Source organism: Nerophis ophidion, linkage group LG19 (genome assembly GCF_033978795.1).
Source record: "Nerophis ophidion isolate RoL-2023_Sa linkage group LG19, RoL_Noph_v1.0, whole genome shotgun sequence".
Classification (NCBI taxonomy): Eukaryota; Metazoa; Chordata; class Actinopteri; order Syngnathiformes; family Syngnathidae; genus Nerophis; species Nerophis ophidion.
The window spans coordinates 7867147-7894931 of record NC_084629.1 but is presented as its reverse complement, the minus strand read 5'-3'; the positions used below and the strand labels follow the sequence as shown (position 1 = coordinate 7894931).

The 27785-nt window shown below is 40.3% G+C and overlaps 1 protein-coding gene across 1 annotated transcript in view; it reads left to right on the top strand.

The window, feature by feature from the left end:
* Positions 1–27785, top strand: part of LOC133537826 (endothelin receptor type B-like) — a 44834-nt gene that overhangs the window by 8229 nt on the left and 8820 nt on the right. The window contains exons 3-6 of the mRNA XM_061878900.1: positions 8999–9194; positions 15234–15371; positions 15456–15589; positions 17719–17827. Coding sequence (XP_061734884.1) covers positions 8999–9194; positions 15234–15371; positions 15456–15589; positions 17719–17827 — 577 coding nt within the window. The remainder of the gene's footprint in view (positions 1–8998; positions 9195–15233; positions 15372–15455; positions 15590–17718; positions 17828–27785) is intronic.

Below are 27785 nucleotides of genomic sequence, written 5' to 3'. Positions count from 1 at the left end.
TAGGTGACGAAAGAGGACCATCCATCCATTTTCTACTGCTTATCCCATAATCAATAAAATAGTCAAGAAAAATGAAGTTTTTAATGTGTGTGTGTGTGTATATGTGTGTGTGTATGTATATATATATATATATATATATGTATGTATATGTGTATATATATGTGTGTATGTATATGTGTATATATACGTATATATATATATATATATATATATATATATATATATGTATATATGTATATGTATATGTTTGGTCGAAATGTTGCATAGATAATGTTTCACGGATCGTCTTCAAGCCGCCTTCTGACGGTCCCAGCGTCTTCTCCTTGTTGTCTTTGTTGCAGCAGTGTAGCGTGCAAGGACGGGAGTGGAAGAAGTATCTAAAGATGGACTTGACTTAAATAAATAACGAAGCAGCATCTCCTTATCCGCCGGAAATGTGTCCCTTGAAAAACTGTCCCACGGTTATATATACAATTTTTAATTTATTTATCGCGTTTCCTTTTCTTTACTTATTCGTGGAAGCTTGTTAGGAATGAGGATTTGGTGCTTCCGGTTCGCCCTCGCTAATATAGAAGTGAGGTAGTGTAGCACACAGTAAGTGTAGGTGTGGGGGAAATCAGCTATGCATCGATTGATTGATTGATTGAAACTCATATTAGTCGATTGCACAGTACAGTACATATTCCGTACAATTGACCACTAAATGGTAACACCCGAATAAGTTTTTACAACTTATTTAATCAATTCACGGTAAATCAATACATGGTACAACACACCTCATACGCCACTGGTTTGCTGGCAAATAAGACATAGTAGAAATGTTTGTGATGGACTTCAGCGATTGTAAGTATATACTTTATTAAAAGTGAACGAGCTGTGTACTGTATTTTCCGGACCATATGGCGCACCGGATTAGACTTAGACTTAGACAAACTTTAATGATGCACAAGGGAAATTGTTCCACACAGTAGCTCGTTACAATAATGGAAAGGACAATGCAGGTATAACGTATTTTTCGGACTATAAGTCGCAGTTTTTTTCATAGTTTGGCCAGGTGTGCAACATATACTCCGGAGTGACTTATGTGTGAAATTATTTACACATTACCGTAAAACATCAAATAATATTATTTATTTACATTCGCGGAAGAGACGAAGAAAATGTCAGCAATCGTCACACACACGTCAACCAATAAGAATTCGGCGGGGGAGGGTCATGGCAGAAGTGCATTGTGGGTCATGGAATGCTAACTGCTATATGCTATATGCTACTGCCATAACGATTAAAATGGATCATTTCATCGTTGGCGGTAACTTTTATAAAAACTGAGAAGGGCTGAACAAAATCGGCACCAAAAAGGAAATCATGTACTGCAGATTACAAGACGGACGTAGTGAAATATGCAGCAAAAAACGACAAAAGGAAGCGGCGCATACCTTTGGAGTTGGCAGAGTTGTTTAGAAGCGACATCGAGGAAGAAGATTTCATGGGATTTATCGATTAGGAGTGACAGATTGTTTGGAAAACGTATAGCATGTTCTATATGTTATAGTTAATTGAATGACTCTTACCATAATATGTTAGGTTAACATAGCAGGTACCTTCTTAGTTGGTTATTTATGCCTCATATAACGTAAACTTTTTCAGCCTGTTGTTCACTATTCTTTATTTATTTTAAATTGCCTTTCAAATGTCTATTCTTGGTGTTGGATTTTATCAAATAAATTTCCCCCCAAAAAAGCGACTTATACTCCAGTGCGACGTATATATGAAGAGTTCATACGCAAAAACCGATAAACGCCATTTTGATAAAGTTTAGCCCAGCCTCGGTAATATATAGTCCGCCACTTCTATTGTGTTATACCAAAATCAATTTGTTTCCAAATGCGGACAAATGCCGCTTTTAACGTCATTTAGTTCAGCGATTTATTGCAACGGCCGATAAGCGCCATGGATCATTTATCACAAAAGCCGATATATCCGTTTGCCCAACCAGCGCTGCGATACGGGATCACGTGACAAACAAAATGGCAGCGCGCACGGACTCACTCAGTGTTGTTATCCACGCATGAATAATTTGGAAGCTTCTCCTGTGAACAAAACTGTTAAGCCAGCGAAAAAAACTGACGTGTTGAAGTTATTATTTGATGTTGGCGCTAGCACGCGTGTCCGTGAGTTTTACACCGCCGCGTTAAACGATGTTGTCGAGCATGGAGCTAATGTCGATAGCGATGATGAGTGAGCTGTTATCTGCACAGGAGTGTTTCTGATAGGCAAACCAGGTTGAGCATTTGTGGTTGTTTTATTAATAAAACATTGTCTTCATTGCAACACTGTTTTTTTTTGTTTTTTCATTTTGTGCTGAAAAGCACAAGGTAAATATGTGAGGTCACAGTTCCAAAAAAGCATGTCCGGTTAGCAAGTACGAAAAAACTATGTTCGCAGGGACAGCTAGATTTATACGTACCAAGGGATCCAAACTGTTAAATAATGAAGTAAAGAAATGTGAACAGTTGTTACGTTGAAATGTGGCTTTCAATAAATTTCCCGTTCTGTTTTTCTCTCTATCTTTATCTTGAATATTATGCGGAATAACGACCGCAAAGAAAACGATTTTGGAGATATCTGTTTTTGCAACATATCATAATTTGGACATATCTGCTTTTGACGTAAAACCACATCAAACACTCTTACTTGAAAGCCATTCATTACATTGGGGCGGCATAGCTCGGTTGGTAGAGTGGCCGTGCCAGCAACTTGAGGGTTGCAGGTTCGATTCCCGCTTCCGCCATCCTAGTCACTGCCGTTGTGTCCTTGGGCAAGACACTTTACCCACCTGCTCCCAGTGCCACCCACACTGGTTTAAATGTAACTTAGATATTGGGTTTCACTATGTAAAGCGCTTTGAGTCACTAGAGAAAAGCGCTATATAAATATAATTCACTTCACTTCACTTCACATCAGCATTTCTTAAAAGTTTAGGCTTTCATGACTTGCTTATGTTGATATTAAATAAAACATTGTACGCTTGTACATGTACCGGCAACAGAAGCAGGCAGAAAATCGTTAATATACAGAATCGGTCAAAATGGATTTATCTGCTTTTGCATATGAACTCTTCATATGTTTTTTTCCTTCTTTATTATGCATTTTCGGCCGGTGCAACGTGTACTCCGGAGCGACTTATAATTCGAAAAATATGGTAAATAGACTAAATACAGCGATACAAAATCTAACATATATATGTAATATTTACATAATATATGTACAGTATATTATATATAGTGATATATTATGTCATATCATATATACAATATGTAACAATTTCCATGCACAATATTACAGTATATGTGACAGCTGCAGCATTAAATAGAGAGTAAATCCAGCAGAAAATAGAAAAATAGAGAGAAAAAACAATGAAAAGTAGCTAACATAGAAGGTGTCAGGTAATAGACAGAAATCCTTTATTGCTGAATGGCGAGTGATTATACAGCTGGATGGGGTTCTTGAATCGAACACTGTGGTAACTGTCCCTCAATTGTCTGGAGTGGGTGGGCAGGATTGTCCTTGATAGCCAGCAGTTTGTCCAGTATCCTCCTTTCCCTCACTGACACAAACGCCTCCAACTGGATGCCAGTGAATTATAAGGCGCATTGCCGACGAGCGGGTCTATTTGGGCCTTTTTTCATACAAAAGGCGCATTAGAGGGGTCATATTATGATATTTTTCTAAATGTAAAACACTTCTTTGTGGTTTACATAACATGTAATGGTGGTTCTTTGGTAGAAATGTTGCATGGATAATGTTTCACAGATCGTCTTAAAGCCGCTTTCCGACAGTCGCAGCGTCTTCTCCTTGTCCTCTTTGTTGCAGCGGTGTAGCGTGCAAGGACGAGAGTGGAAGAAGTGTCTAAAGATGGACTTGACTTAAATAAATAACAAAGCAGCATCTCCTCATCCGCCGGAAATGTGTCCCTTGAAAAACCGTCCCACCGGAGCGCTCTAATAACTAAAGTTCCTTGGGTGAATAATGTAAACTCACTACGCAAGTATGTTTTAGCGCTTTCTTGGTGAGTTTACTGACAGATGTAAGTAAGAACTTTACACAACTTTATATTAGAAATGGCAACAGTGGAGGATGAATGTCACATAACAAGAAGATAGAGAAAAATAATACACTTATCGACTATGGTTTCGTCACGGACTACAAAGGCGGACTCGCGCATAATTTTTCAGGACTTATGCAGATCCCAAATACAGATCAGCAGGTACCAGAAGGCAAGAAAAGTTGCTTTTGCATAGTATTGCGAAACAAAACACCCGATAAAAGTCTTACCTTATACACACACCATAATAATAGTCATATGTTTAATGCACCGACGATCCATCAAGCGGTGCAGCTCCATAGCTTACCAAAGTCGTACTAAAACATTTTGATGGACTATTGAGCGCCGTGTGTAATGTTCTATATTTTAAATGGAAAAATTACAATGTTGGTAGTGTTTACTTGAGTCGTATTGCAGTCCATGTCAGTATTGTCACTGACAGGTTAGTTATGTTTTAGTTTTTCCTCCTTTGTTTGTATTTTATTTCTTGTCAGCGCTCTTATTTTGGTTCGGTTTCTTGCTTCTTTCCCTGAGCTCTGTTTCCCCTCACCTGCAGCTGATTGGTCACACCTGGTGTCCATCAGCCGGGAGCTGTTTATGCCTGCCTCGCCCTCCAGTCAGTGCTGGAGTATTGTGAGCTGGTTCCTGTATGCTGTAGCCTGTTTGCTGTCTCCAGTTTCCCTTTAATCCTGTTGCCTGTTTTCCTGGTATTCTGGTTCCTGGTTCCTGGTTTGTGTTTTCCTGCCGTTTTATCATCAAAGTCATGTTTTCCTGCCATCTCTGCATCTTGGGGTTCGTCACCAAGACTTCCTGACAGTCTACACTTATCTCTAATGTTTGACTGCCATCTACTGGTCACACTTATCATTTTCACCATGTACCAAATAAAATAGCTTCGAGGTCTGTGTTTTCCTGCCTTTTTATCATCAAAGTCATGTTTTCCTGCCATCTCTGCATCCTGGGGTTCGTCACCAAGACTTCCTGACAGTCTACACGTATCTCTTATGTTTGACTGCCATCTACTGGTCACGCTTATCATTTCACCATGTACCAAATAAAATAGCTTCGAGGTCGGTATGCAAAACCAGACTTATTCCGTATATTAGGCACACCAGGTTATGAGGCGTTTTGAAGGGGAAAAAAAGGATTATAAGTGCGCCTTATGTCCTTATGTGGGCCTACCGACGATGTCGTAGGGGTTTGTGTTGTGGTTTGTGCAGCCCTTTGAGACACTAATGATTTAGGGCTATATAAGTAAACATTGATTGATAATCCGAAAATAAATAAATAAATCAATCAATAACAAATAAGGTATCTTGTGTCATGCATTTTTTTTGTACAAATCAAATACAAGCGGTCACAAAAGTGTGAGTTGAGCTCCGCCACCACAAGCCCAGACAGTAATACCACAGAGTGCAGAAAACATCCGGAGGCGTGCAACCCAACCTTTTATCACTTCTATAAATGCCGAGGGAGCAGATTAAAAACACGTTTCTGTTGTTTGGCAACAGTTTGAACACCACTGGTTTACTTATTTCACCAGGAATTTAAAGAGTGGCCTGGGGCTTGTTTGCTGAATGCCGTGTTAATTTTCATGGGCCTGTGGCACAATATCAAAATGAAATAACAGCAAAATAGAGGAAAAAGGTATATTGCACATGGTGTTGATACTACTGTAATTCAGAATAAAAGTGCAAATATTTGTATTTAAACATGTTTAATCTTTTTTTTTTAAACAATAAATTACATGACATCCATATTTAGAGAACACTAAGAACAGTATGTTTTTTTTTTTACATACCCAAGGGCTTTACGCAACTGCTGTTCTTTTTAGAATGTAAAATACGACTGTTATTTATGAGCGTATTCATAATCACAGCGTTGTTTATTTTAAATACACCGGAGGCTGCAGAAGGCTGCTGTTCTTTTTTGAATGTTACCTTTTGGTGGCTGACACTGGAATTTAGATTCTGTACCAAAACATGTTGACACACAGTGGGCCCCATTCAGCAACCGTTCTTAAGAACATATTTTGTTCTTAGGCACACTTACGAAGATCTTAAGGAGATTTTTTGTATTCACCAATGTTTTCTTAGCTGGGATTTGTTCGTAGGTAAGAAGAAAATATACGAGTGCTCCAGATCACTCTTAGGGTGGGCTATTTGTACTTGTGACGATTGCGTGGCAATGTGATGCGGGTTCGTTCTCTCTTGATGCAGTCGGGCTCGGACAAAGCGTGAAGGTAGGAAATACTGATTTATTCAACAAATAAAACAGGCTATGAAACAGAAAAACTTGCACAAGGCACAAAAGGCAAAACAAACAGAACTAGCATGGGAGCTTGAGAAAAACAAAAGACTTAGCGTGGAAGATAACTGGTTGCGAACAGGAATACAGGATCGGAAACAGAGTTGTTACTGTTGTGGAACACAAACTAAGAAGCAAGGACGAGTGAACGAGGAAGGCAGGCTTAAATCCTGGCAGTGATTAACAAAAACAGGTGTGCGTCTGGAAACCGCGGCAGGTGAATATAATAGGTTACAAATATATATATTTATATATATATATAATACGTTACTGTGTTGGATCCATTATGGATTGAACTTTCACAGTATCATGTTAAACCCGCTCGACACCCATTGCTTTCCTCCTCTCCAAGGTTCTCATAGTCATCATTGTCACCGACGTCCCACTGGGTGTGAGTTTTCCTTGCCCTTATGTGGGCCTACCGAGGATGTCGTAGTGGTTTGTGTTGTGGTTTGTGCAGCCCCTTGAGACACTAGTGATTTAGGGCTATATAAGTAAACATTGATTGATTGATACAATGGTGACAGAACAAACAAGGAAGTGCAACTAGGAACTAAGGCAAACATTAACAGAACATAATACAAAAAAGACTCAAAACCTGATCATGATATGATCCGGGCAGCGGTTCATAAAAGTTCTTAAGTATGACAAGTTATATTACATCTATTGTGTAATATTACATTAATATTATAGATGGATATATAGATATATAAATAGATGGATAGATAAGACAGACAGACATAGCAAAATGAGCTATATATAGACTTTTGGATTGAACTTTCACAGTATCATGTTAGACCCGCTCGACATCCATTGCTTTCGGTCCCCTAGAGGGGTGGGGGTTGCCCACATCTGAGGTCCTCTCCAAGGTTTCTCATAGTCAGCATTGTCACTGGCGTCCCACTGGATGTGAATTCTCCCTGCCCACTGGGTGTGAGTTTTCCTTGCCCTTTTGTGGGTTCTTCCGAGGATGTTGTAGTCGTAATGATTTGTGCAGTCCTTTGAGACATTTGTGATTTGGGGCTATATAAATAAACATTGATTGATTGATTGATTGACTTTTTAAAATACTGTGTGCGTGCACGCGAGCACACACACACACACATCCATCCATCCATTTTCTACTGCTTATTCCCTTTCGGGGTCGCGGGGGGCGCTGGCGCCTATCTCAGCTACAATCGGGCGGAAGGCGGTTTACACCCTGGACAAGTCGCCACCTCATCGCAGGGCCAACACAGATAGACAGACAACATTCACACACTAGGGCCAATTTAGTGTTGCCAATCAACCTATCCACAGGTGCATGTCTTTGGAAGTGGGAGGAAGCCGGAGTACCCGGAGGGAACCCACGCATTCACGGGGAGAACATGCAAACTCCACACAGAAAGATCCCGAGCCTGGATTTGAACCCAGGACTGCAGGACCTTCGTATTGTGAGGCAGACGCACTAACCCCTCTTCCACCGTGAAGCCCACACACACACATACAATCATCAATTACCGGGGCGCTGTTTTAGTGATTGGTGACTCTCTAAAAGACCAACAGGCCTCCCACACCCTGTTGCAACTCAACTCACACAACGGCAATGCTTTTGCTGCAACTGCAAGATGCCGCAGATCGTGCCTTGGGGAGGGAGTGCATATTTCACGACCATGTAGAACCTATTTGCCCGAACTGACACATATTTATCTGAACCTTTTAGGCTACATCAGCTGTCCCCCCTTTCTTAAACTTACATTTTGACATTGTGTATTTCCATCCATCCATCCATTTTTCTACCGCTTGTCCCTTTTGGGGTGGCAGGGGGTGCTGGAGCCTATATCAGCTGCATTTGGGCGGAAGGCCGGGTACACCCTGGACAAGTCGCCACCTCATCACAGGGCCAACACAGATAGATCCCTGTCCCACCATGCTGCCTATTTCTCTTCTGTAATCTGTTTGTGTTGTCTTCGTGTGTTTGATGTTCGGCTTTTTTGCCTGAATTGTGCCCTTGTATGGGGAATTAAGGGTGTTTACTTGTGCAGATTACGGAATTAAGGGTGTTTACATATGCATATTGGAGAAATAAGGGCATGTTTGTATACAACATATGACAGACAGGCACGCGCTAACCATTTGGCATGCAGAAATTTAAGAACAGCAGGTGGGAACAATTTGGCCATTTAAGAACACGTCATGAAATTGAATGGGCTCCTCTTAGGAAATCCTTTTGGAAGAAAGATGGGAGGAAAAGTTAGGAACTTGTTGCTGAATGGGGACCAGTGATCCTAAATACTAGAATTAGGAAGTAGTTGCCTTTTAAAGGTACATGGGTGCAGTTTATTTCCATTTTTCTGATGGTGTTGAATGAGAATTGAGGAAACTCATGGGCATTGGTATCGACTAAAATTATGGTATCGTGACATCTCTGTGAGTGGAGTATTTTTCAGCGGACAGTAAGTCTATAGTCCTATATAAGCCGTACACATACTGCTCTTAAGTTATGACCTAATTTCATTTCAATAGCATTGTCCCTTGAAAAAAACAGTTGCTAAATTGTGAGGGGTGTACTCCATTTGTGATTAACCTATAAACACAATGTTTTAGGTACCGTGCAGTTGTTTCTTGGCAACGGATCAAAAGCAGAGGAGTGTCAGTGGTGGAAATATCTCTCATATGGCTCGTCTCCATCATACTGGCTCTACCCGAACTTGTGGGCTTCTCCGTGATCAACGTACACCACAAAGACCAACATCTGAGGATTTGTCTGCTTCATCCTGTGCAGACCACACCGTTTATGCAGGTGACCATGATGCAAGCCACAAGTAATCATAACCTGTGTTTGATGTTACTGTACTTTCTAATCCGGTCTGCAGCACATCGGCCTTCTGCCAGCTGCACTATCTTTTGGTTTTTTTTTAGTGACCTTTTAAGCAGCAGTTACATGAAATGCAGGAGTCATACATTTAGCAAAGTTGCATACATATCTTTGTAGAGGGGGGTTGTATTTTGGATGTGTTAAATATTGGTGAGGTTCTGGCTCAAGGTCAAAAACCAGTGAAGTTGTCACGTTGTGTAATTCGTAAATAAAAACAGAATATGATGATTTGCAAAACTTTTTCAACTTGTATTTAATTGAAAAGACTGCAAAGACAGGATATTTAATGTTCGAACTGAGAAACTTAATTTGTTATGCCAAATAATCATGAATTTAGAATTTAATGGCAGCAACACATTGCAAAAAAGTTGGCACAGGGGCATTTTTACCACTGTGTTACATGGCCTTTCCTTTTAACGACACTCAGTAAACATTTGGGAACTGAGGAGACCAATTTTTGAAGCTTTTCAGGTGGAATTATTTCCCATTCTTGCTTGATGTACAGCTTAAGTTGTTTAACAGTCCGGGATCTCCGTTGTCATATGTTAGGCTTCATAATGGTCCACACATTTTCAATGGGCTGGACTACAGGCAGGCCAGTCCAGTACCCGTACTCTTTTACTATGAAGCCACGCTGTTGTAATAAGCAGGGGCGTCCATGATAACGTTGCTTGGATGGAAACATATGTTGCTACAAAACCTGTATGTACCTTTCAGCATTAATGGTGCCTTCACAGATGTGTAAGTTACCCATGGCTTGGGCGCTAATACACCCCCATACCATCACAGATGCTGGCTTTTGAACTTTGCGCCTATAACAATCCGGATGGTTATTTTCCTCTTTGTTCCGGACGACACAACATCCACAGTTTCCAAAAATAATTTGAAATGTAGTCAGCTGGAGGCGTGTCTTAATGAAATCAAACAATGGATGTCCGCTAACTTTTTGTAACTCAACGCCAAAAAAACGGAAATGCTGATTATCGGTCCTGCTAGACACCGACCTCTATTTAACGATACAACTCTAACATTTGACAACCAAACAATTAAACAAGGCGACACGGTAAAAAATCTGGGTATTATCTTTGACCCTACTCTCTCCTTTGAGTCACACATTAAAAGCGTTACCAAAACGGCCTTCTTTCATCTCCGTAATATCGCTAAAATTCGCTCCATTCTGTCTACTAAAGACGCTGAGATCATTATTCATGCATTTGTTACATCTCGTCTCGATTACTGTAACGTATTATTTTCGGGTCTCCGCATGTCTAGCATTAAAAGATTACAGTTGGTACAAAATGCGGCTGCTAGACTTTTGACAAGAACAAGAAAGTTTGATCACATTACGCCTGTACTGGCTCACCTGCACTGGCTTCCTGTGCACTTAAGATGTGACTTTAAGGTTTTACTACTTACGTATAAAATACTACACGGTCTAGCTCCATCCTATCTTGCCGATTGTATTGTACCATATGTCCCGGCAAGAAATCTGCGTTCAAAGGACTCCAGCTTATTAGTGATTCCCAAAGCCCAAAAAAAGTCTGTGGGCTATAGAGCGTTTTCATTTCGGGCTCCAGTACTCTGGAATGCCCTCCCGGTAACAGTTCGAGATGCCACCTCAGTAGAAGCATTTAAGTCTCACCTTAAAACTCATTTGTATACTCTAGCCTTTAAATAGACTCCCTTTTTAGACCAGTTGATCTGCCGTTTCTTTTCTTTTTCTCCTATGTCCCACTCTCCCTTGTGGAGGGGGTCCGGTCCGATCCGGTGGCCATGTACTGCTTGCCTGTGTATCGGCTGGGGACATCTCTGCGCTGCTGATCCGCCTCCGCTTGGGATGGTTTCCTGCTGGCTCCGCTGTGAACGGGACTCTCGCTGCTGTGTTGGATCCGCTTTGGACTGGACTCTTGCGACTGTGTTGGATCCATTATGGATTGAACTTTCACGGTATCATGTTAGACCCGCTCGACATCCATTGCTTTCCTCCTCTCCAAGGTTCTCATAGTCATCATTGTCACCGACGTCCCACTGGGTGTGAATTTTTCCTTGCCCTTATGTGGGCCTACCGAGGATGTCGTAGTGGTTTGTGCAGCCCTTTGAGACACTAGTGATTTAGGGCTATATAAGTAAATTGATTGATTGATTGATTGAAATTTGGACTCGTCAGACCACAAAACACTTTTCCACTTTGCATCAGTCCATCTTAGATGAGCTGGGGCCCAGCGAAGCTGGCAGCGTTTCTGGGTGTTGTTGATAAATGGCTTTCGCGTTGCATAGTAGAGTTTAACTTGCACTTACAGATGTAGCGACAAACTGTAGTTATTGACAGTGGTTTTATGAAGTGTTCCTTAGCCCATGTTGTGATACCCGTTACACACTGGTGTCGCTTTATGATGCAGTACCCGCCTGAAGGATCCAAGGTCACGGGCATTCAGTGTTAAGTACAGTGATTTCTCTGAACCTTTTAATAATATTACAGACCTTATAGGGCGAAATCCCTAAATTCCTTGCAATACCTTGTTGAAAAATGTTGATCTTAAGCTGTTCAACAATTTGCTCACGCATTAGTACCAAATGCGGAATGTTCCAAATAAGTGTTTGATGAGCATTACTCAACTTTCTCAGTCTTTTTTGCCAAGTGTGCCAGCTTTTTTGAAACATGTTGCAGCCATCAAATTCCAAATGAGCTAATATTTGCAAAAAATATCAAAGATTTCCAGTTCGAACTTTAAGTATCTTGTCTTTCCATTCTATACAATTGAATAAAGGTTGAAAAGGATGTGCAAATCATTGTATTTTGTTTTTATTTATGATTTACGTAATGTGCCAACTTCAATGGTTTGGGGTTTGTACAATGGTAAAGCTTCAATGAGAAATAAGAGATTCCGAGTGTGGACTGTGATAAATCGCAAATATAGATTTGTTGACAGAATTGTCATTGTAATCTGAGTACACATTGTTACAAAAGGAAATACTGTAAAAGTATGTCACAATTAGTGCTGTGGAATGGTTAGAATTAATAATAAATCACATAAATCATCCAAATTGGAATAATCAACAAATAACGTGCAGAATTCAAACTCACCGAAAAAAAATAACCAAATACTTACACTCAAATGCAATTCTATCGTCAGAATGTCGAAGAGTAGTAATGTTTACAGAAAACATTTGAATTGAGTGCGCGTAATTTATTCGCTCAAGGCTTAAACGTTTGAGCTGAAGTCCCGTCGGTTTGTATTTTGAAGTGAAGTGAAGTGAATTATATTTATATAGCGCTTTTTCTCTAGTGACTCAAAGCGCTTTACATAGTGAAACCCAATATCTAAGTTGCATTCAAACCAGTGTGGGTGGCACTGGGAGCAGGTGGGTAAAGTGTCTTGCCCAAGGACACAACGGCAGTGACTAGGATGGCGGATGCGGGAATCGAACCTGCAACCCTCAAGTTGCTGGCACGGCCGCTCTACCAACTGAGCTAAAATGTGAAAATGAGCCACGTATGCCTTGACCGGAGCACTGGCCGAATTGTATACCAAACCACCTTTCTGAGTATAAAGATGATTATTGTAAAAAATGTTTTATTAATAACATGAAATAACTTGGTACTTTTGACATCCTTAGTCACAATATGTCACATTTTATTTTTTTTAAGAATAATGCATCCGTTAAATGAACCTAAAATATGGCTTATTTTATCTTTGTGGAAAATATTGGGCATCATTTGTTGTCAAGCTTATGAGATGTGATCCAAATGATTGATTGATTGTGTGGCACTATTGTTTTTATTATTATTAAATAATTAATTACATTTTTTTTTTTAATTTTTAACAATTTTTTAAATATTTTTTTTATTCTTATTACATAATTCATTAAATAATAAATACATAATTTATTATCATTATTAAAAGAGACACTATTGTTTTTATTGTTATTATTATTTTTTTTAAAATGTTTTTATTTGTTATAAATGGCTGGGATTTCTGATCACTGCTATGTTGGAAATTCTTATTGATATTGATACTGTTGTTGATATTATTCATTTTTGTTTGACTACTTTTGGATTGTTTTGTGTCATGTTTGGTTGTCCTCTCAATCGCTCGGTTGGTTGCTATTCTGCATGTTGTTTTGGAATTGGAACTTATTATTATGGTGTTAGTGTGTATTATTTTGTTGGATTGATTAATTAAAAAAAATAAAATAAAAAAAAAAATAAAAAAAGAAAGAAATTTGGCAAATATAAAAAAAGTGGCATGTTTTTGCAAAACATGTCATTGATGCAACTAAAAATCGATATGAGCTTTACAAATAACCTACTGTAAAACAATATATAGAGCGATACGTTGTATTGACAGCACAATTGCACAAAATAAAAGTTTAAAGGCCTACAGAAACGAGATTTTCTTATTTAAACGGGGATAGCAGGTCCATTCTATGTGTCATACTTGATCATTTCGCGATATTGCCATATTTTTGCTGAAAGGATTTAGTAGAGAATATCGACGATAAAGTTCTCAACTTTTGGTCGCTAATAAAAAAGCCTTGCCTGTACCGGAAGTAGAAGACGATGTGCGCGTGACGTCACGGGTTGTCGGGCTCCTCACAGCCTCACATAATTTATAATAATGGCCACCAGCAGCAAGAGCGATTCGGCCCGAGAAAGCGACGATTTCCCCATTAATTTGAGCGAGAATGAAAGATTCGTGGATGAGGAAAGATAGAGTGAAGCACTAGATTAAAAAAAAGGAAGAAAAAGCTGAGGGCAGTGAGAGCGATTTATATGTTATTAGACACATTTACTAGGATAATTCTGGGGAATCCCTTATCTGATTATTGTGTTAGTAGAGTTTTAGTGAGATTATAAAGTCATACCTGAAAGTCGGAGGGGTGTGTTGACCTCCAGTGTCTCTGATGGAAGCCATGGAGGAGCCAAGAAAGTCGCAGTTGCCTTTTTGACAGCTGATGCAGGAGGACGCAAGCTCCGCTGAGGTCTCCGGTAAAAGCCCACTTAATATCACAATTTTCTCACCGGTCGACATCCATCCATCCATTTCCTACTGCTTATTCCCTTTTTTGGGGTCGCGGGGGGCGCCGGCGCCTATCTCAGCTACAATTGTCCAGGGTGTAAACCGCCTTCTGCACAAGTCGCCACCTCATTGCAGGGCCAACACAGATGGACAGACAACATTCATACTCACATTCAAACACTAGGGCCAATTTAGTGTTGCCAATCAACCTATCCCCAGGTGCATGTCTTTGGAAGTGGGAGGAAGCCGGAGTACCCGGAGGGAACCCACGCATTCACAGGGAGAACATGCAAACTCCACACAGAAAGATCCCGAGCCTGGATTTGAACCCAGGACTGCAGGAACTTCATATTGTGAGGCAAAAACACTAACCCCTCTTCCACCGTGAAGCCCGCCGGTCGACATGTGGTCGGGAAACATGTTCGCTCGACCGCTCTGTTCCATATTAAAGCTTCACAACAAACAAAGAAACACCGGCTGTGTTTATGTTGCTAAAGACAACTGCAATCCACCGCTTTTCACCAACAGCATTCTTCTTTGACGTCTCCATTATTAATTGAACAAATTGCAAAAGATTCAGCAACACAGAAGTCCAAAATACTGTGTAATTATGCGATGAAAAGAGACGACTTTTAACAGGAAATTAACAATTTTAATTTAGTAAACTAAACCGGCCGTATTGGCATGTGTTCCAATGTTAATATTTCATCATTGATATATAAACTATCAGACTGCGTGGTCGGTAGTAGTGGGTTTCAGTAGGCCTTTAAAATGTACACTTAGTTGTCCTGGCTGGTCCACCACTATCATGGACTACTAAAATAGGGGATTGATGGTCCCCATGGCAACGGCAGCAAAATGTATCATCACCAGGGTTTTGTTTGTGTTATTATGTAGTCAAATAATTCCCTACTATTGCTTTAATGCCCTGTGTTGTTCACAGTTTTATAAGGCCGCGAAGGACTGGTGGCTCTTCAGCGTCTACTTCTGCTTGCCGCTGGCTTGGGCCGTCATCTTCTATGCGCTAAGGACCGGGAAGATGCGGAAGAACAAAGAGAACTTAAACAAACACAGCAAGCAGGTGTGTCCAATTATTTTTCTTTTTCTTCATTTTTTTTTTTTCTTTGGACTTCACTATGGCTATCTGTCAATGTTGTGTTTAAAGAGGCAAGCTGCTGCAAACACGACTCTGTGCCTGGTGGTGTTGTTTGCTGTCTGCTGGTTGCCACTCCACCTCAGCAGAATCCTTAAATCAACCATCTACGACCAGAAAGATCCGGATCGATGTCAACTGCTAAGGTGAGCTTAAAAAAATTTAATTTATACAATACTGTATACCAGTGGTCCCCAACCTTTTTGTATCCGCGGACCGGTCAACGGTTAATAATTTGTCCCGCGGGAGACCCGAAAATAGTACGTTACAGTAATTTGAGACGAGGCGTAACAAACGCATGAATAATAATGAATGAATACTATCTTCTTGGGTTTCACGGTGGCAGAGGGGTTAGTGCGTCTGCCTCACAATACGAAGTTCCTGCAGTCCTGGGTTCAAATCCAGGCTCGGGATCTTCCTGTGTGGAGTTTGCATGTTCTCCCCGTGAATGCGTGGGTTCCCTCCGGGTACTCCGGCTTCCTCCCACTTCCAAAGACATGCACCTGGGGATAGGTTGATTGGCCACACTAAATTGGCCCTAGTGTGTGAATGTGAGTGTGAATGTCATCTGTCTATCTGTGTTGGCAACACAAACAGATTACAGAAGAGAAATAGGCAGCATGGTGGGACAGGGATCTATCTGTGTTGGTCCTGTGATGAGGTGGCGACTTGTCCAGGGTGTACCCCGCCTTCCGCCCGATTGTAACTGAGATAGGCGCCAGCGCCCCCCGCGACCCCAAAAGGGAATAAGCGGTAGGAAATGGATGGATGGATACTATCTTCTTTTATTTCAAATCCAATTTAGTGGTGTACATTGACAAAATCCTAAAAACACTTTATAATGAAAAAGGGACGTTTTTGTCATGAAAAAGGGAGGTTTTTGTGGTTGGTGCACTAATTGTAAGTGTATATAGTGTTTTTTATGTTGATTTAATAAAAATAAAAAAAATAAATTATATATATAATTTTTTTTTTAATGAAAATGAATAAAAAAATATTCTGCGGCCCGGTGGTTGGGGACCACTGCTGTTTACTACAGTGTAGTGTTGTCCCGATACCAATATTTTGGTACCTTTACTAAAATTATTTTGATACTTTTCAGCACTTTTCGATCCTTTTCTGAATAAAGGGGACCACACAAAAATTGCATTATTGGCTTTATTTTAACAAAAAATGTTTTTTTTATTGCAAGTTTGTCTTTAAATAAAATAGTGAACATACAACTTGTCTTTTAGTAGTAAGTAACCAAACAAAAGCTCCCAATTTAGTCTGCTGACATATTTAGTAACATATTGTCATTTATCATTCTATTATTTTGTCAAAATTATTAAGGACAAGCGGTAGAAAATGAATTATTAATAGACTTGTTCATTTGCTGTTAATATCTGCTTACTTTCTCTTTTCAACATGTTCTATCTACACTTCTGTTCAAATGTAATAATCACTTATTCTTCTGTTTGGATTCTTTCCATTAGTTTTGGACGATACCACAAATTTGGGTATCGATCCGATACCAAGTCGTTACAGGATCGTATATTGGTCATATTCAAAGTCCTCATGTGTCCAGGGACATATTTCCTGAGTCAATAAACATAACATAAATTAACAACAAAAAGATATTGTGATGACAAAAATATCGACGTAATCATAGTAGTATCGACTCCTGTCCTTGGGCGGGATAGCTCGGTTGGTAGAGTGGCCATGCCAGCAACTCGAGGGCTGCAGGTTCGATCCCCGCTTGCACCATCCTAGTAAGTGCCGTTGTGTCCTTGGGCAAGACACTTTACCCACCAGCTCCCAGTGCCACCCACACTGGTTTTAAATGTAACTTAGATATTGGGTTTCACTATGTAAAAGCGCTTTGAGTCACTTGAGAAAAGCGCTATATAAATATAATTCACTTCACTTCACTTCACTTGGTATCATTACAGTGGATGTTAAAGTACCAATAATTGTCACACCTACACACTAGGTGTGGTGAAATGTTTCCTCTGCTTTTGACCCACCCCTTTGTTCACCGCCTGGAAGGTGAGGAGAGCAGTGAGCAGCAGCGGTGGCCACGCCCGGGAATCATTTTAATGGCGTTTGTTTACATTTTGACGCCGGCGGGCTACGGTGTGTAGAAAAGCATGTTTAGCTATTCCTCGTCCTGCTTGTAAGAAACTACTTTTTCAGAGGCGGTATGGTACCGAATACATTTCTTTAGTATCGCGGTACTGTACTAATACCATGCAACCCTACTACAATGTGTAATACATTCAACTTTTCTTTTTAGCATCTTACTTGTGCTGGACTACGTCGGCATCAATCTGGCCTCCCTCAAGTCATGCATCAACCCCGTGGCGTTGTACGTACTCAGCAAGAGATTTAAGAGGGCGTTCAAGGTGAGATACTCCCTCTTCTACAACTAGCCTTGTCTGAATAGAAATATTATAGGGCTCAAAGTCTTCTCTATAAAGAGGGATTTGTGCCACACAAAGAAGGAAACAACCTGGAATGACAAGAAAAAAGGCTTTAAAAGTAGATGTAATTTACCTATTGTGGTGACCTTACAGCAGGCGTGTCCAAAGTGCGGCCGCCATTCCAAAAAATACTATAATAAAAAATTCAAACATAAAAGAGTAAACAATGACATGTAACAAGAAAAAGTTGCAATGTTGACACTAATAACACAAAGTTGCCATGCGGACTGTTATTGACTTGCTGAAGGCTCCAATTACTTCACTGGATCACTTTCAAATATTTTGGGGGGATAATATTGCATATTTTGTGCGAAACTAAGTTTTCTTTCACAAAAAGGACATCAAAGAAACAAGAGTATGAAAAAAATGATACAATCTTATAATCAAGAGATCTACGGAATTAAAGGCCTACTGGAACCCACACAGTCTGATAGTTTATATATCAATGATGAAATATTAACATTGCAACACATGCCAATACGGCCTGTTTAGTTGACTAAATTGCAATTTTAAATTTCCCGCGAGGTATCCTGTTGAAAACAGCAACAAATGCGATTCGGACCGATAAAGCGACGATTTCCCCATTAATTTGAGCGAGAATGAAAGATTCGTGGATGAGGAAAGTTAGAGTGAAGCACTACATAAAAAAAAAGGAAAAAAAAAGGCGAGGGCAGTGAGAGCGATTCAGATGTTATTAGACACATTTACTAGGATAATTCTGGAAAATACCATATCTGATTATTGTGTTACTAGTGTTTTAGTGAGATTATAAAGTCAAACCTGTAAGTCGGAGGGGTGTGTTGACCGCCAGTGTCTCTGATGGAAGCCATGGAGGCGCCAAGAAAGTCGCAGTTAGCTTTTTGACAGCTGATGCAGAAGGGCGCAAGCTCCGCTGATGTCTCCGGTAAGAGCCGACTTAATATCACAATTTTCTCACCGAAACCTGCCGGTCGACATCCATCCATCCATTTTCTACCGCTTATTCCCTTTTTTGGGGTCGGGGGGGCGCTGGCGCCTATCTCAGCTACAATCGGGCGGAAGGCGGGGTACACCCTGGACAAGTCGCCACCTCATCGCAGGGCCAACACAGATAAACCGACAACATTCATACTCACATTCAAACACTAGGGCCAATTTAGCTGAAGGCTCCAATTACTTCACTGGAACAATTTGACTTTCAAATATTTTGGGGGGATAATATTGCATATTTTGTGCGAAACAAAGTTTTCGTTCACAAAAAGGACATCAAAGAAACAAAAGAGTATGAAAAAAATGATAAAATCTTATAATCAAGAGATCTACAGAATTAAAGGCCTACTGGAACCCACTACTACCGACCACGCAGTCTGATAGTTTATATATCAATGATGAAATATTAACATTGCAACACATGCCAATACGGCCTTTTTAGTTTACTAAATTGCAATTTTAAATTTCCCGCGAAGTATCCTGTTGAAAACGTCGCGGAATGATGACGCGTGCGTGTGACGTCACCGGTTGTAGCGGACATGTTTTTCCAGCCCAATCCAAGCTATAAGTAGCCTGCTTTAATCGCATAATTACACAGTATCCTGGACATCTGTGTTGCTGAATCTTTTGCAATGTGTTCAATTAGTAATGGAGACGTCAAAGAAGAAAGATGTAGGTGGGAAGCGGTGTTTTGCAGCTGCCTTTAGAAACAAAAACGGTGTTTCCTGGGTTACATTCCCGAAGGTGAAGCTTTACTATGGAACAGAGCGGTCAACTGAACATGGTTCCCTACCACATGTCAACCGGTAGGTTTCGGTGAGAAAATTGTGCTGATAAATCGGCTCTTACCGTAGACATAAGCGGAGCTTGCGTCCTCCTGCAGCTGCGGACTATTACCTTCTCCCACCGGGAACACTGGCGGTCACCACAGCCGTGGCCACACCCCTTCGACTATCAGGTACCATATAATCTCACTAAAACACCAGTAACACAATAAGCAGATAAGGGATTTTCCAAAATTATCCTAGTAAATGTGTCTAATAACATTTGAATTGTTCCCACTGCCCTCGCCTTTTCTTTTTTTCTAGTCCTTCACTCTCACTTTCCTCATCCACAAATCTTTCATTAATGGGGAAATCGTCGCTTTCTCGGTCTGAATCGCTCTCGCTGCTGGTGGCCATGATTGTAAACAATGTGAGGATGTGAGGAGCTCCACAACTAGTGACGTCACACGCACATCGTCTGCTACTTCCGGTACAGGCAAGGCTTTTTTATGAGCGACCAAAAGTTGACAATTTTATCGTCGATGTTCTTTACTGAATCCTTTCAGCAAAAATATGGCAATATCGCGAAATGATCAAGTATGGCACATAGAATGGACCTGCTATCCCCGTTTGAATAAGAAAATATAATTTCAGTAGGCCTTTAAGCGTACTAAAATATAAATATACATTTGGCTTATTTTCAACACTTGTTCTTTTGTATTTTTATGAATTATTGACCTATTCAGGGTTCCAATTACTTCACGTCAAATACTCCACTTTGAAATGTTTTAGGGGAAAATGTTGCATAGTTTGTGTGTTTGCCATATAAATAAGGGTTTTGACATAAAGGCCATAAACATAAAAAACAACATTTTTTTTTTTTAACGACAGACAGACCTGAAGTTGATCTTGAGATGCAAGCGTTAAATGAAAAAAAAAAAAAAAAAAAATGCATGACTTATTTCTAACATTTTTATGACTGAGACCCTTCCAGAGACCGGGGACCAAACTTGAGGAAGGCCATAAATGTAAAAAAACAACAACTATTGTATTGGTTTTAAAAAAGAAATATATCAAAATGCCCCCCGCATACTTAGATTTTTCAGTCTGTGGCCCTCAGTGGAAAAAGTTTGGACACCCCAGCCTTACAGGAAAAAGCGGAAGTCAAATTTACCAGTCACGTTTTTTTTCCTCATTTGGGACTTGACATACACTATATTGCCAAAAATATTTGGCCACCTGCCTTGACTCACATATGAACTTGAAGTGCCATCCCATTCCTAACCCAGAGGGTTCAATATGAGGTCGGTCCACTTTTTGCAGCTATTACAGCTTCAACTCTTCTGGGAAGGCTGTCCACAAGGTTGCGGAGTGTGTTCATAGGAAATGTTTAACCATTCTTCAAAAAAGCGCATTGGTGAGGTCACATTGTTGGAGAAGGCCTGGTTCTCAGTCTCTGTTGTAATTCATCCCAAAGGTGTTTTATGGTGTTCAGGTCAGGACTCTGTGCAGGCCAGTCAAGTTCATCCACACCAGACTCCGTCATGCATGTCTTTATGGACCTTGCTTGTTGGAAGAGGAAGGGGCCCGCTCCAAACTGTTCCCACAAGGTTGGGAGCATGGAATTGTCCAACATGTTTTGGTATCCCGGAGCATTTAAAGTTTATTTCACTGGACCTAAGGGGCCAAGCCCAACTCCTGAAAAACAACCCCACATCATAATTCCTCCTCCACCAAATTTCACACTCGACACAATGCAGTCCGAAATGTAGCGTTCTCCTGGCAACCTCCAAACCCAGACTTGTCCATCAAATTGCCAGATGGAAAAGCGTGATTCATCATTCCAAAGAACGCATTTCAACTTCTCTAGAGTCCAGTGTTGACGTGCTTTATACCACTGCATCTCACGCTTTGCATTGGACTTGGTGATGTATGGCTTGGATGCAGCTGCCATGGAAACCCATTCTGTGAAGCTCTCTGCGTACTGTACGTGGGCTAATTGGAAGGTCACATGTGGTTCGGAGCTCTGTAGCAACCGACTGTGCAGAAAGTCAGCGACCTCTTTGCATTATGCGCCTCAGCATCCGCTTACTCCTCTCTGTCAGTTTACGTGGCCTACCACTTCATGGCTGAGTTGCTGTTGTTCCCCAAACTCTTCCATTTACTTATAATAAAGCCGACAGTTGACTATAGAATATTTAGGAGCGAGGAAATTTCACGACTGGGTTTGTTGCACAGGTGGCATCCTGTGACAGTTCCACGCTGGAAATCACTGAGAGCGGCCCATTCTTTCACAGATGTTTGTAGAAACAGTCACCATACCTAAGTGCTTGATTTTATACACCTGTATTTGGACCAAGTGATTTGGATGGGTAGGCCATGTACTTTTGGCAATATAGTGTATGTTGGGCCATACTTTTTGTTGAAAACAAAATATCATTTATTAAAAAAAAATAATATTATGACTTAATTTATTCATTTTTTTTTTTTAAAAGTGCTTTTAGACAAAGCAGAGAACTCTACTTTCCTGTGTCCTTCAGCAAATGTCATTAATTACTGCTACTCAAAATATTGTTTTTGCTCGAATCCTATTGCTTTTATAATGTAATTTCTCCACATTTTTTAATTTTTACTTAAAATATTATGACTTTTTTTGTATGAAGTTTTTTTTACCCTCTTAACATTTTCAGATTTTTTTTTTCTTGTAAAAAAATAAAACCCTTTTCTTCCCTGCGATATTACAATATTTTTATAATTAGACTTCAGTCCACTAAGATATGAATTTATTCTCAAAATATTATTATTACCACATTTTCATATTATTTTAAACCTGCAACTCTTTTTCCTTACAGTGTTAAAACTTAATTTGTGTAACTATGTCCTGAACAACTTTATTTGACTGTTTAGTCTTTATTATATATTCTTGAAAAAGTATGACTTATTTCTAATAGTGTCACCAAAAATGGTCTAAATCAGTGGTCCCCAACCACCGGGCCGCAGAACAATTTTTTATTCATTTTTATTTAAAAAAAATAAATAAATAAAAATAAAATAAATAAATAAATTAAATCAACATAAAAACACAATATACACTTACAATTAGTGCACCAACCACAAAAACTTCCCTTTTTCATGACAAAAATAAAATACAATTATTAAGCGGATGCAAAAAGGTTGGGGACCACTGGTCTAAATAATTTGTTTTTTTCCTCATATTAACTGTAATATACCTTTGCAAAACCAAAATTGGAATCATTTAAACGTTTTCTTAAAGAAATCTTACTTTTTTGTTATAAAATGACTCCTTCCTTCTCTATGTAATATCACCGCTTTATTTTCATAAATAAAAAAAAAACAAAATACAAAAATATTCCACTTAATTCTGCTTGTAAAATTACTATATGACACAAGTCGTTAATTCATATATATATATATATATATATATATATATATATATATATATATATATATATATATATATATATATATATACATATTTACTCCAGTGAAATACAAAACTTCACATTTTTGGAATTTATGCCTTTTTCCTTCATTATTACTGTCATGCCTGTAATTCAGTTTTAAGTTTGAGCATGTTTGTTTTGTTTTTGGACTCTTGTTTCCCGTTTTACACTTCCTGTTTGTTTCCATCGTAACCCATTAGTTTCCACCTGGTCTCCAAGTCGCCCCCAGCCCTCAGTCCCACACCTGTTTCTAATCATCATAGCTGCTATTAAATACCATTTTGTTTCTGTCCTCGTCCTGGGAACTTTGCTATTTGCTTTCTGCCTTCATGCCTGCTATTGCATTGCCAACATATGCTACTCATTCTCCATGCCCACGATCACCTGCCAAGCACCTTGCTATTCTTGCCTGCTGTTTTTTTTTTTGTCACAGTAAGTGTTTTGTTTTAGTTGTTTATAGTCAGGCCATCTTGCTGTTTATGTTCACAGTTCATTCATGCCACCGTGCAAGTGTTTTTGTTTCCTGTTTGTATTTTGTAGTCTGGTAATATACCTTCTTGTGAGCGCCCTTTGTTTTGATTATTTTTGTATTTAGTGTATGAATAAATTATCATCATGTACCTGAATTCACGCCTGGCTCGTCCTGTAATCCCTTTTGCGTCGAAGGAGCAAAACCAATCCATGTCATAGTCCTGACAATTACAACATTTTTCATTTAATTGTAGTTAAGTTAAAGTGCCACTGATAGTCTCACACACACACACACCAGGTGTGGTGAAATGACCCTCTGCATTCGACCCAACCCTTTGTTCCACCCCCTGGGAGGTGAGGGGAGCAGTGAGCAGCAGCGGTGGCCACGCTCGGGAATCATTTATATTTTCCTACATCTATTACTTTGACACCATATTATATTTCTCCTTATTCTTTCATTAAAAAAAAAGAAAAAAAGTTCTTTTTGACAAAGGAGTGAACTATACTTTTTCCCATGTCCATCAACAAAAAAACATGTTTCTACATATAGTTTCTACCTGACACAGTATGATTATATTGTCAACGCAAAGCAGTTTTAAACAAAATCAACATCAGCAAGCCTACATTAGAGAGCTGCACGTGATTGTTGCCTGGCAACGTGGATTTACCAGAGTTTTCGCGCGCCTCGGTTCACTGCGGGGAAACGTCTCTGCTGGGCTTTTGTGCTTTATTGTCGGACTTCTCGCTCGGATCAGATTTATATGGCATTTATATCACCCCCGTGATATAGCGCCGCTACTTTTGATTTAGCGTGTTTTCACACAAACGAGTTCGGCGAGCAAGCATTAAAAGTGCATTGAAAATGTGAAATGCAACTCTGAACAGTTGGAGCCGTAAATCCAGCGTGGCACGTTGGACTTGTTGCCTTCCGCCTCCATGTGCTTTATGATTGATGTTTATTAATGCGGCTGTGGTTTACCGGGGTGGAGGAACGAGTTGCAACCGCACTGAGGGATTTTTTTTCTTTTTTTTCCCCTTAAAGGCCTACTGAAATTAGATTTTCTTATTTAAACGGGGATAGCAGGTCCATACTATGTGTCGTACTTGATCATTTCCCGATATTGCCATATTTTTGCTGAAAGGAGTTAGTAGAGAACATCGACGATAAAGTTTGCAACTTTTGGTCGCTAATAAATAAGCCTTGCCTGAACCGGAAGTAGCAGACGATGTGCGAATGACGTCACGAGTTGTGGAGCTCCTCACATCTGAACATTGTTTACAATCATGGCCACTAGCAGCGAGAGCGATTCGGACCGAGAAAGCGACAATTTCCCCATTAATTTGAGCGAGGATGAAAGATTCATGGACGACGATATTGATAGCGAAGGACTAGAAAAAAAAAAAAAGGCGATTGCATTGGGATGGATTCAGATGTTTTTAGATACATTTACTAGGACAGGGGTCGGCAACCCGCGGCTCTTTGGCCACTCTGATGTGGCTCAGCTGCACAATCGCCGAGCCCCCGCCCCAAGAATGTTGACCCCGGGTGATGTTCGGAAGAGGGTCTCTCGGACCCTCTTCCGAACATCACCCGGGGTCAACATTTTTTTGATTTTCACTCAGACAACAATGTTGAGGGCGTGCCGTGGTGGCTTTACTTTTAGCGCCTTCTATATTTTGATGCGTTTCACAAAATAAAGAAGACATTGGGCGCCGCAACCATTCTCGCGAATAACCGCTGGTGGTCACCCATATAACTGTAATAAGGGCGTGCCTTCGACATGTACAGACATCTTGCCAGTCCAGTAACATGTTGTATGTGGCTTCCGCAGATACACGTACACGACTGCAAGGCATTCTGGGTGACAGAGTACACCAAAGGTTGTGATATGATTAACTTTAAAACTCTTACTAATATGCACCAGACTGTGAACCCACACCAAACAAGAATGACAAACATCCTCACAGTAACACAACATAAACGCAACACAACAAATACCCAGAATCCTTTGCATCCATGATTATTCCTGACTATATTATACACCCCCACCCACCTCAACCGACGCACGGAAGGGGGGGGGTTTGGTGCTAGCGGGGTGTATAACATAGCCTGAAAGAGTCATGGATGCATAGCATTCTGGGTAATTGTTATGGTGCGTTTATAATGTGTTACAGTGCGGATGTTCTCCAGAAATGTGTTTGTCATTCTTGTTTAGTGTGGGTTCACAGTGTGGTGCATATTAGTAAGAGTGTTAAAATTGTTTATATCACAACCTTCAGTGTACTCTGTGTCACCCAGTATGCCTTGCAGTCGTGTACGAGTATCTGCGGAAGCCACATACAACATGTCTGTACATGTTGTAGAAGGCGTCAAAGGCAATGGCTCCATGGCACGCCCTTATTACTGTTAGATGGGTGACCACCAGAAGATATTCGCGAGAATGATTGCGGTTCCTTTTGTCTTCTTTAATTTGTGAAAGGGGTCAAAATGGCTCTTTGAGTGGTAAAGGTTCCCGAACCCTGTACTAGGATAATTCTGGGAGCTTGACAGACATGGGTGGCACTTTGATGTAGGCATAAAATCTACAGTATGGCGCTAAAGATAAAGTACCAGTGTGCATTGCACTAGAGCTCATGGATAAAGTGTCGTGTGCTAAAGTGTTTAGTTCTAAAGTGCTATGTGCTGAAAAAAAAACTGTGCTAACCTATGTATTAACATTCTATTGCACATTGTTGGTCAGCTGCATGGACGGCACAAGCTCAGCTGATCTCCAGTAAGAGGCGACTTTTTACCACAATTTTCTCACTGAAACCTACCGGTTCACAAGTGGTCGCGAACCATGTTCGCTTGACCGCTCTGATTCATAGTAAAGCTTCACCTCCGGGAATTTTAAACAAGGGAACACCGTGTGTTTGTGTGGCTAAAGGCTAAAGCTTCCCACCTACATCTTTCTTCTTTGACGTCTCCATTATTAATTGAACAAATTGCAAAAGATTCAGCAACACAGATGTCCAGAATACTGTTTAATCCTGCGATGAAAAGAGACAACTTTTAACCGCAAATAGTGCTGTGCTAATATGTCCCTTCCAACTCGGGACGTCACGCGCACGCGTCGTCATTCCGCGACGTTTTCAACAAGAAACTCTGCGGGAAATTAAAAATTTTAATTTAGTAAACTAAACCGGACTGAGAAAACGACAATTTCCCCATTAATTTGAGCGAGGATGAAAGATTCATGGACGATGATATTGATAGCAAAGGACTAGAAAAAAAAAAGGCGATTGCATTGGGATGGATTCAGATGTTTTTAGACACATTTACTCGGATAATTCTGCGAAATCCATTATCTTTCTATTGTGTTGCTAGTGTTTTAGTGAGATTAAATAGTACCTGATAGTCGGAGGGGTGTGTCCACGGGTGTCTTGACGCCAGTCTCTGAGGGAAGTCAACGGCAGCTGCATGGACGGCGCAAGCTCAGCTGATCTCCAGTAAGAGGCGACTTTTTACCACAATTTTCTCACCGAAACCTACCGGTTCACAAGTGGTCGGGAACCATGTTCCCGTGACCGCTCTGATCCATAGTAAAGCTTCACCTCCGGGAATTTTAAACAAGGGAACACCGTGTGTTTGTGTGGCTAAAGGCTAAAGCTTCCCACCTACATCTTTCTTCTTTGACGTCTCCATTATTAATTGAACAAATTACAAAAGATTCAGCAACACAGATGTCCAGAATACTGTTCAATTGCGCGATGAAAAGAGACAACTTTTAGCCGCAAATAGTGCTGCGCTAATATGTCCCCTCCAACTCGGGACGTCACGCGTCATCATTCCGCGACGTTTTCAACAAGAAACTCCGCGGGAAATTTAAAAGTTTTCAGTTAGTAAACTAAACCGGACCGAGAAAACGACAATTTCCCCATTAATTTGAGCGAGGGTGAAAGATTCATGGACGATGATATTGATAGCAAAGGACTAGAAAAAAAAAAGGCGATTGCATTGAGATGGATTCAGATGTTTTCAGACACATTTACTAGGATAATTCTGGGAAATCCCTTATATTTCTATTGTGTTGCTAGTGTTTTAGTGAGATTAAATAGTACCTGATAGTCGGAGGGGTGTGTCCACGGGTGTCTTGACGCCAGTCTCTGGGGGAAGTCGACGGCAGCTGCATGGACGGCGCAAGTTCAGCTGATCTCCTGTAAGAGGCGACT